A 10,396-nucleotide genomic window follows, 5' to 3' on the forward strand; every position below is an offset into this window, starting at 1 on the left:
CGGCTGTTTGTTTGAGACAGGGTCTCGCCATGTATGTGACCCTGGCCAGCTAGGAACTCCCTATGTAGACCAGGCTGACTTTGAACTCACTGAGATCTGCCCACCGAGTGCTGCTATGAAAGCTGTTAGCTGACCTTCCTAGAGGTGGTTCCAGGGCTGTGTGATTGACAGCCATGGCTGGCATATAGGTCTCTGCTCACTTCCTAGGAGTTTGCCCTTATTGGGCCTTTGTGGCCACTCCCACTCTGTCTCTGGATTCTGTCTAGCACATAGCTGACTCAGTTAGGAGCATGCTCTCCCTGTCACTGACCCAAGAGAACCCTTCAAGGTAAGAGCTGAAACCTCTGGCAGCGCCAGATGCTGCTGAGGAGTCTCTCATGTTGGGAGCCTTCTCTTTGTTGGTTCCTTTTTTCCTTCGAAAATTGTAAATTTGTGTAGAGGCCTGGAGTGAAGGGCCAGCATTGGTGCTGTTGGCCTCTTCGGCTGTCTGTAGCTCCAGTTCCAGGAGATCTCATGACCCTTTGTGGACTCTTTGGGCACTAGGCATGAAAGTGACTCACAGATACATACAGGCAAAACACTCATGCACATAGATACAAACTAAATCTTTTTGAAAAAAGAAAAACCATGGAACTTAATTATGCTATACCCCTGGAAAGTGCAAACCCTGAGTTTCTCAGTTAGAGAAGAAACTGTTCTGTGCTATTGAAAATATGTACAAGGTACCATTCAGCTGAGCCCTAGGTTATCAGTCTCATGGTGACTGATAACCACCCCACTCCCTTTTATCCTAACCTGCCCCATCCAGGATGTTTAAGCACACTCACATTTGCCCTACTCAGGGTGGTAATGGGCTCATCAGAAGCCCCAGGTGCCTCTGTTCACCCTTAGGTATTCTTTGACGCCCTAATTGGATATGAGATTAGTTATATCTTGTCCAGTCATCTCCTTTCTTTGAAATTGGGGCTCAGGTATCAATTTTGACCCTGTCTGAGTAAAAGAAAAGAAATCTTAGCGCGTTTCTCCTGTCGGGGAATAATGACCATTGATTGGAATGAATTGACTTAAAACAAACTTTTACATCTCCCTTTGCCCGGCACAGAGTCTGCCAGTCTTGGTGAACAGGAGAGGGCTCCATAGCACAGCCTGTCCTGAAGTTGGCAGGTGTCAGCTGGGCCTCGAGGAAGTCCTGGGGCCATGGGCTGGGACGAGCCAGTCTCCAGGTGACACCAGTTGTTGGTGGGATAACAAATGGTTTTCTATTTGTCCCATGAAAGTCATAGAGGCTCCATATAACATTAAAGGATGGTGATTAAAAAAGTAAGAGGAAGAGATCATTTTTGAATAGTGGGAAAGGAGTTACAGGTAACTTTTAAATTCACATTACATTGGGGGGGGCGACTGAATGCCTTAAAAATAAAGGCTTTGGGATGTCACCTCTTAAACACAGGCAGTATTTAGTATTTGGTCCCTGTGCATGAGGCAGTCCGTCTAGTCCATTGTCGTCATAAAGCGTTGTTCATTGCCTTTGCCCTGCTTGCTCTGGAACAGGAAGGGAGGCCTTCACCTGAGTAGTGGTGTGCTCAGGCCAGTGTGAGGTGGCCTGGCACAGACCAGGGGAAATCCTGGTTCTGAGGCCACAGCCCAGAATCCCCTGGAAGCTTGAGGAGCACAGATTCCTAGAACCCATCATCTGTTCTTAAACAAGCCCAGAGCTGAGGCTGGGCACTTACCTAAGTGGGAGGCTGGGGTAAATGTGAGGGGCGCCCAGGTGGGGTCTACAGGCTGGAGCGCTCTCTGTCTCTGTCTCTGTCTCTCTCTCTCTCTCTCTCTCTCTCTCTCTGTCCTGGAACTCACTCTCTCTGTAGACCAGGCTGGCCTGAACTCACAGAGATCTGCCTGCCTCCGCCTCCCCAAGTGCTGGGATTAAAGGCGGCGAGCGCCGCCACCACCACTGGCCCTGTGTCTTCACCCCCCCCCCCCCCCCACTCACTGTTCTTTTATTGAGGACTAGTCTGGTGTCAGGGAGAGACCCTGAGCTAAGAGTGCTGAGGTGAACAAAACAGTTACTCTTGAGCCCCTAGGGGGACAAGTCTAGAGGTAGTTGACAGACATGCAAATGGAGCTACCAAGCCAGGTTCCAGGGGCACTCTGCTGATCAGGCTAGAGTCACATCAGGCTATAGTCACGCTCCCACACTATGAATTTCTCCAGTCCCAGCGTGGTGGAGCCATGGGTAGCAGGTAAAAGTTTTGTGTCTGTCTAGAGTCTAGACCTTTGTCCTTTGAGGACAGATGTGCTAACACTTGTTACTTTTGGGCACCAAACTCAACAAAATATAGACAGCCTTTTTTCCGTTGCTATGTTTTTGTTGTTTGAGACAGGACAGGTGGTCTGCCTCGGCTTCCCAGTGTTGGGATATTTGATAGAAAAGCAGTTGATAGTTTTTAGTCTTGGGCAGCAAGAGAGGAAAAGAAGGGCCATCCACCTGATTTCCCTGTGTCCTAACTCAGCCCTGAACCCTAGGAGCTGAGATTTGCAAGCTGAGTGGAACACAAAGCCCAGGTACCCTAGCAAGCAAGCTAGTATTTAGCCGTGACCCTGGAGCCCTCCATCCCGGAGGGTAGCCCTCCCTAGCCTTCCCAGGAATCCCTCAGTGAGCCCCTGTGCTGCTTTGGCATGCTGCCCCTTGTGGGGCCTTCTGAAAGGTCACCTGCCTTTAAAGAGTGACTGAGGAGAAAGGCTTCCAAGGAGCTGGCCACCCTGTCCCAGGAGCTTGAGCCAGGCCCATTGGGAGCGGAAGGGGCCATGTACTTGGGTGTGCCCTGCCTGGCTCTTGAGGGTATGCTGCATCCTCTTTGAGTTATGTCTTGCTTGAGGAGATGTGGGACACACATGCCCTGCCTCTGTGGATGGAGCCGGAGGTCCTCTCAGCTGGGGCCAATGACAAGGTTGTTACCGTGAATTAATCAGATTCTGGGGAATCCACACTTTGGTTTTGTTGGCTTAGCTAGATTGTGTACATTGTGCTGGGTGCATGGGAGCCATTTTTATTTGCTTCAATACAAAATAGAAAAATGAAAGTAAGCCTGTTTGAGACATAATCCACCAGGGGCCTTTATTTACACACTTGAAGAACACCCGAGATTCAACTTGTCTACCTGGTCCTGGTCACAGATTTTGCTTGCAGGGGCCCTGTTGATGGCAGCGTTACGCATACCTCCACTGGCTTCCTAAACACTAGGTTTAGCATGCAGCTTCGGCCAGATGCTCGCTCTAATGGGAAGTTAGGCTGCTCCTCACAAGGAAAACGTCTCCACAGATGCTATTCAGCTATGAGAATTCTGCTAAATGCCTACAGCATCACACAGCCCAGGTGTGGGGTTCTTTTGTTTAAGATTTATCTCATCTGCGTGCGTGCGTGCGTGTGTGCGCGCGCGCGCGCGCACGTGCACCTGGGTTCCCTGGAAGTCAGAAGAGGATATCTGGTCCCCTGGAACTAGCTACATATGGTTGTGCCTCACCGTGGAGGTGCTAGAGACTGAACCCTAGTTATCAGCAATAGCAAGTGCTCTTAGCCCTGAGTCATCTCTCCAGTCCGTAGGTGTGACTGCTGTAGAAGTGGCAGTTGTTTCTAAAGAAGGCCAGCAAGGTGACTTGTTGAGGAGTGCGTGCTCAAAGAGCCTTAATGGCAGAGTGGCCCATGGTGGAAGGACAGACCTGTCTCTGCAAGTCATCCCTGACCTCCACAGATGCACATACACACACATACACGGAAACAAATAAAAACCAGGGTCCCACCAAGTAGCCCTAGCTGGCCTGGAACTCAGATCTGTTTCTGACTCACTGGGTACTAACATCAAAGGCATGTACCACTTCATCTAGCCTTATAAATTAATTTTCAAAAGAAGTGTGCTATTGAAAAGTACTGAGGTGGTGTGTCATGTATTCATAGGAGGCTAGAAAGGCAGATAGCTTAAGTCTAGAAGTTTCAGTCAGTTTGGTCAACAGAGATCTCATCTAAAAGAGAGAGGGAGAAAAAAAAAGGAGGGAGAAAGAGAGGGAACAAAAACTGTAGAAGCACCATTTGGTTCTGTTTACAAGCCTTTTCGGTTTTATATTAATGAGTGGACATCTACACTGTTACCTGAGATTATCTTTGCTGCAGAAAATCAGTAAAAGTGCCAAGTCACAATGAGTCTCTAATTTGATCTTGGCTGTATTTAGTGTCTCAAATTTTTATGTTGATGGGCCATTTTGATCGCCCCCACCCCTACCCTGTCATTTGTGAATTTCAGTAAAGTATAAAAACAGTTATTTGAAAAATGAAGTGGGGGGTGGGGGTGGGAGAAAGACTATAAAAGCTAGTACTGAGGGTTAGATCTGCAGACCTAACAGTTACTTTGTAATTTTGCTGTAAACCTCCCTAAGTAATACAGTGTCTTCCTCACTTACCTCATCTGAAGGGTTACCAGGTCACAGGCGATCCCCACCTGTGAATTGTAGTTTGAGAAATGCTGGTCTAGGGTGTGTGTGTATACATTCAAGTGGTCTCTTCACAGAATAACTAACAGATCAGATAACATTGTGTGCCAAAGTAACATTTTTTTTCTGAGAGTATTAAATGCTTAAAATTGTAAGCAGATACACTTATAAATATGAATACAATTACGCACTTCGAAATCCAGTTGTCTGGTAATGCTTCTGATGCATTGTGTTTTGCAGAGTGAAATAAGACTATCTCTTCTCTGATTTATCAAGTTTAAATGAGTACAGATACTCTAGATAGGGCACGTCCGGTGCAGAGAAGACATACAACGCACTAGACAGTAGGAACTCTGAGAGGTGAAAGATAAGCCAGCTGTTCTTATTAGACCCTCCTTGTCTCTCAGAACAAGTTGTGTTAATCGCTGTCTTTGGTCTGGTCTTTGATCCTAAAGGGATTGATACCCTTCTTGTCAGTGCTTATGGAATGAGGGGAAATGGTTTCATACAAGTAATTCCACATTCTTTATAAGCATCGGCAGATCTCAGACTCTGGCCTCCTGTATGTCTGCTTCATGGGGTGGACAACATGACCTTCCTTTAAGCCAAGCTTTGGAAGACACTTCTGTGAATTGTATTTGTTCTCTTAGCCTTCCCCTTTAGGACCAGACTTGAAATTCAAAAGGCTTGTGAGGCCTAGGAGGAAGTTCATGTGGTAACTCCTCCCACCTGGAGGCTGTAGATGTGGAGAATGTGTGTAATGTGCACATTAGAGAAGGAATGAAGAAGAGCTGTTAGGAAGAGAGGAGAGATGATGTAACTACCAAGCACCTGTGGAGAGGATTCACATGGGTCCCCGGGTGAGTGCTGCAGATGAGTGGCAGGGCCTTCCTTCTAGTCTGGACCCCAGAAGCCAGGTTGGGCTGGCGTGGTAGGCTGAGGCACAAGAATTTCAAGTTCCATCTAAGAACTCAGTCCAGATTTTCATATTGGAAGCCTGCCTTGAACTGTAAGACAAAAACAAGATAGCAAGCATTGAGGGGCAGGGGCTGGTCCTTAGAGCTGGGTTCTGAAAGGGTTGACGGTGACTGTGGGGACAGCAAGAGCTCTGCTGTTCCGAAAGTGACCACCAACTAGGCAGCAGACTCTCAGGGTCGGGGATGTAAGTCCTGCATCTTCCAGACACAGTAGGTGTTTTGTTAGGGCAGTCTTCAGTACCCGGATAGCAGGGCTTACAGCTTACAGTCAGAGCAGATCCCTCTAAAACTACAGCCGTCATGCTCTCACACAACTACGTGCTGTCAAACAGAGCCAAGCAGGACACCGGTGGAGAGACATGCATCCCACTTAGTCTAGAATGAAAGGCAGTAGCAACTCAGTCTGTGGTCGTTTAGCCTTACCACATAGCACCCAACAGGCAGGAAGGCTTCGTGCATAATGAGGAAGGAAAAAACATTTTGAAAGCACACACGGCTCTACCAAAATTGTATGTGTTCTTCCTTCTCTAACTTGGTGCCTTCAATTTTTTTTTTTAGTTGTGTTCAAGCTGTAATTTCTAACACCTCTGTCTGTTGAGGTTGTGCGTTGTATGTTCTTGAGCTTTAAAAATAAACCCATTTGGGGGAGGGAAATTGAACCTGTGTGATAATGTTAGGCATGCGAACGCAAGCACATGAGCTGAGAAGTAAAAATCATGGTTTCCATGGTAACTCCTAACTTCTGTGTCGTGTTGTACACATTACTCACACAGTGCATTGGCCAGGATTGCCTAGTGATAAAAATTGCTCTGCAGGCGTACGAGGGCGGATGCCCCACTTCCCTGTCTGTCTACGGTCTTCCCCTGGTGAGTCTCCTGTTCTTCTCAGTGACCCAGGCAGACAGAGTCCCAACCTCTAAGGCAGCATCTTTTTCATGTGGAAATTAGCCTTCATGTGACTCACGATGCCTCCTGTCTTTCTCCTTTGTAGATATATGTTGGGTAAAGGAGGAAAACGGAAGTTTGATGAGCATGAAGATGGGTTGGAAGGCAAAATCGTGTCCCCCTCCGATGGCCCATCCAGGGTGTCTTACACCTTACAGCGTCAGACTGTCTTCAACATTTCCCTTATGAAACTGTATAACCACAGGCCCCTGACAGAGCCCAGCTTGCAGAAGACTGTCTTAATTAACAACATGTTGAGGCGGATCCAGGAGGAACTCAAGCAGGAAGGCAGCCTGAGACCTGCATTCACCCCCTCTTCCCAGCCCAGCGATGCGCTGAGCGACAGCTGCAGGGAGGCCCCACCTGCCTTCTCCCACCTGGCCTCGCCTCCTGCTCACCCCTGTGACCTAGGAAGCACTCCACCCCTGGAGGCCTGCCTCACCCCGGCCTCGCTGCTAGAGGACGACCATGACACTTTTTGCACTTTGCAGGCTGCACCTCCCGCACCTCCTACCAGACTGTCTTCTGCAGCCCTCCCACCAGAAAAGGACAGCTTCTCCTCTGCCTTGGATGACATTGAGGAGCTCTGTCCCACATCTACCTCCACAGAGGCTGCCGTGGCCACGTCAGCGGCGCCTGACAGCCCGAAAGGAACCTCTAGTGAGTCCAGCATCCAGAAGCCTGAGGGACCCCAGGAAGGCCGTACAGATGACTCAAGATTCATGGACTCTCTGCCTGGGAATTTTGAAATAACAACGTCCACGGGTTTCCTGACAGACTTGACCCTGGATGACATCTTGTTTGCTGACATTGACACATCCATGTACGATTTTGACCCCTGCACATCTGCATCAGGGACAGCCTCAAAAATGGCCCCTGTGTCAGCTGATGACCTCCTCAAGACCCTGGCTCCCTATAGCAGCCAGCCCGTTGCCCCAAGTCAGCCTTTCAAAATGGATCTCACAGAGCTAGACCACATCATGGAGGTGCTTGTTGGGTCCTAAGACTGGGGAGCCCTTGACTGTGCCTAACCAGGCCCTACAAGCATCCTGCCTCCCTGACAGTTTCTCCGCACTGTGCATGTACCCTTGCTTGCCTTTTTCAGAGAAAAAGACAATTTTACAAAAGGATCACACTAGTATTTTCTTTGAGCAGAGTTGGAGTGCCTTCATTCAAGTATGACCACTTTTAATACGCTCTCTGAGTGGGCTCCACAGAGACCCTGCCCTGGCTTAGGAGAGAAGACGTTCAAAGACTGCATTGATAATGCTGAAAGGTGAATATGAACAGCTCAAGTGAAGCACAAGGGTTAAGTTGGAAAAGCTGTAAATTGCATGTGCATATTTGTCTATTTTTTCTATAAGTTTTATTGCAAGAGGTAAAAGAAAGAATATACATCTATATTATTTGGATAATCTCAGTACCTTTCCTGGCGTTTTGCCCTGTATAAGTTGACTTGGCAATTCCGCCTTTCTAGAGGCATTAACTCCTCATAAGTGTTGCATTTACATGGCTGTTTAGAAAACCGCTGCCCAAATTTATTTTATATTTTTGTACAGATTCTGCAGTTTATGATATTGTTTTTCTAAAAACAAATGCTGTTTATACATATGAGATAGCTATTTTGATAGGATTTGCTCACATAGTTCCTGCAATTGTAAGCTGTACAAGTTGCACTTGTACTTTTATAGAGTCGTAATGTTTTATATGTGTATGGTGCAAGAGACAATTGGATCAAATCAATCTGCAGTTGATGTCCCCAAATGCAAATATACACAGTGCTTCAATAAAGGGCCAGGTGATCTGACACCCAAATTTCACAAGCACCAGCCCCTGGCACGATCACCTGCCAGTCCTGTGACTTCCAAAGCCAGAGCCCTGTCTGCTCATCAAACTTGCATTAAGCAGTGGTTGGGGAGATGGCAGCAGGACCCTGGGATTGATGTCTCTTCAGCTCCTGCTTCTGAGCAGAGGTTGTATCGTTTTGTTTAAGAACGCACTCGTGGTTGGATGTGGTGGTGCACCCCTTTAATTCCAGCACTTGGGAGGCAGGACAGGTGGATTGCTGTGAGTTCCAGTCCACCCAGAGCTATACAGTGAGAAAGAACCTGTCTCGAGGACTGGGGGGGTGGGGGGGACGGGTAAGAAAGAAGACTGTATTTATGCCAAGTTTGCTCTTTTAATTGTTTTTATTTTAATTTTGTAAAATGTAAGCCCCGGTCTTACCCCTTGGGCATAGCTTTTATGATGAGACCACAATTTTACATAACAATTTTACAACAAGCAACTGGCCTCTTCAAGGAGCTGAGCCTACTTCAGTGCTTAGGACTCATAAAGAAGAAATTCTACCCAGAAGGCATCCATCGTGTTGCTGAACTGCCTTTCCCTGTGTCCTTTCCCTGGAGCCTTTGTTCCCTCTGTTGCTAAGAGCTGCAAATGGCATCTTCATGATCACCACAGTGAGCTTGGCTCACCTCAGCCAGCCGGGATGCACTCTCAACATCTGTGACTAGAGCCGCAGTCCATCACCTTACGTCATGGTGTCCAATCTGGTTGCTTTTTTTTAATTAACTGCTAATTTAACCACACTTTACAAAGCTGTTATCCCCAAATACATAACAGGAATTTGTATGCGTGCTTGTCTCTGGCCGTACCCTGTCTCCTGGCCCCTTAAGCAGCTTTTTATTTCCAGTGCTATCCCCGGATTTGTAATAGTTTGTTTCAGGGTATCCTGCCCGTTGCTGAGGTCTGCTGCCTTCCTTTCTGGGAGTGGTACTTCAGCTGTGGCGTGCAGCTTACAGCCGATATTGTTATGCAGATGGCTTCTTTAGGAATAACTTTTATATTTATTTAAAATTTTTAAATTATGGGATTTTGTTTTGTTTTTGTTGTCGTTGTTGTTGGTCATTTGTCAATATTCAGCCACCAGTTCTGCTCGCTTCTTGCCATGGCTAAAATTGGGTCTTTCTGGCCAATGAAAAAGATAAGTTTATAAATGGCACTTTAAATAAGCCATAGATAGTTTTATTTTTATAATGCACATGGCAAGCAAATGTGTTTGCGATGAAGGAACTGCTCCTCCACGCAAAAGATTTGTGTATGGTGTGATTAATACCTTTTTGCATTCTGATTTACCTTTTCCCACAGCCATGTGTTTGAAAGGCTGCTTCCCAGCTCTGTGGATCAGTGAGAGGCTGACCCAGCTGCATTTAACTCTGCTGTGGGCACCCTCCACAGGCACCTCTCACCGCTACAAGTGTATGTTTCCTTTGATGTAGGACCAGGGACCATATGAGAAGGTGAGGGTTGTTGCCCAATGCTCCCAAGTGTCATTGTGCCTGCCCATTTTAAGAATGTTTCTTTCTTGAAGAAAGCAGCTCCACCCTCCTCTGTGTTTTAGACCTGGAGGACCCTGTGAACTGGCCACATGCCGCCACAAACATCTGCATACATGTGTGTGTACAGTAGTGTTGACTGTTCCCAACAAAAATGGCACAGCGCAGTTGATTGCCATTGTCAAAACCTGATGTGCAGTAACTTAGAACAACTGTACTTTTGTTGGATTAGCAAACCGTGTGTTTAAGCGATCCCGTATGTTGGGCAACAGTTCAAATAAGCTCAAAGAAGCATTGCCCAAACTTAGTTCTCTGACTCCAGTGCATTTGTAAGCCCAGGCTTCAAAATCAAAACACCCACCCCAACTCAGCAGGCACGTGCTTATTCTGCAGACGTGCATGGGAAAGTAATGGCCCGTTTCAGAAAGAGCAAGCCCATCAAGAGTTAAGACTGACTTTGTGTCCTCTTTGTATTAAGCAATGTCCCAACAGGGAAGAGGTGGAGCCAGTCAGAACGAGACCTCCCAAGTCCCAGCCTGAGTGTGGGATGTGCTTCGGGATGCTTCCTGGCAGTTGTGGCTGGTCTTCACAGAGACAGTCTTGTGGCACCCAGAGGCAGGCAGACAGCTTGGGGTGCTTGGGCCTGAGAGGCAGT

At 47.4% G+C, this 10,396-nt stretch overlaps 1 protein-coding gene across 3 annotated transcripts in view; it reads left to right on the forward strand.

Moving 5' to 3' along the window:
• The window catches only part of Sertad2 (SERTA domain containing 2), a 103,425-nt gene extending 95,210 nt beyond the window's left edge, over window positions 1–8,215 (forward strand). For all 3 annotated transcript variants that reach the window (XM_051200621.1, XM_051200619.1, XM_051200620.1), the window contains exon 2: window positions 6,453–8,215. In XM_051200621.1, the coding sequence (XP_051056578.1) occupies window positions 6,457–7,410 (954 nt within the window). In that variant the 5' untranslated portion in view covers window positions 6,453–6,456 and the 3' untranslated portion in view covers window positions 7,411–8,215. The remainder of the gene's footprint in view (window positions 1–6,452) is intronic.
• Window positions 8,216–10,396: the final 2,181 nt, after the last annotated feature.

The sequence above is a fragment of the Phodopus roborovskii genome, unplaced genomic scaffold (genome assembly GCF_943737965.1).
Source record: "Phodopus roborovskii unplaced genomic scaffold, PHOROB, whole genome shotgun sequence".
Classification (NCBI taxonomy): domain Eukaryota; kingdom Metazoa; phylum Chordata; class Mammalia; order Rodentia; family Cricetidae; genus Phodopus; species Phodopus roborovskii.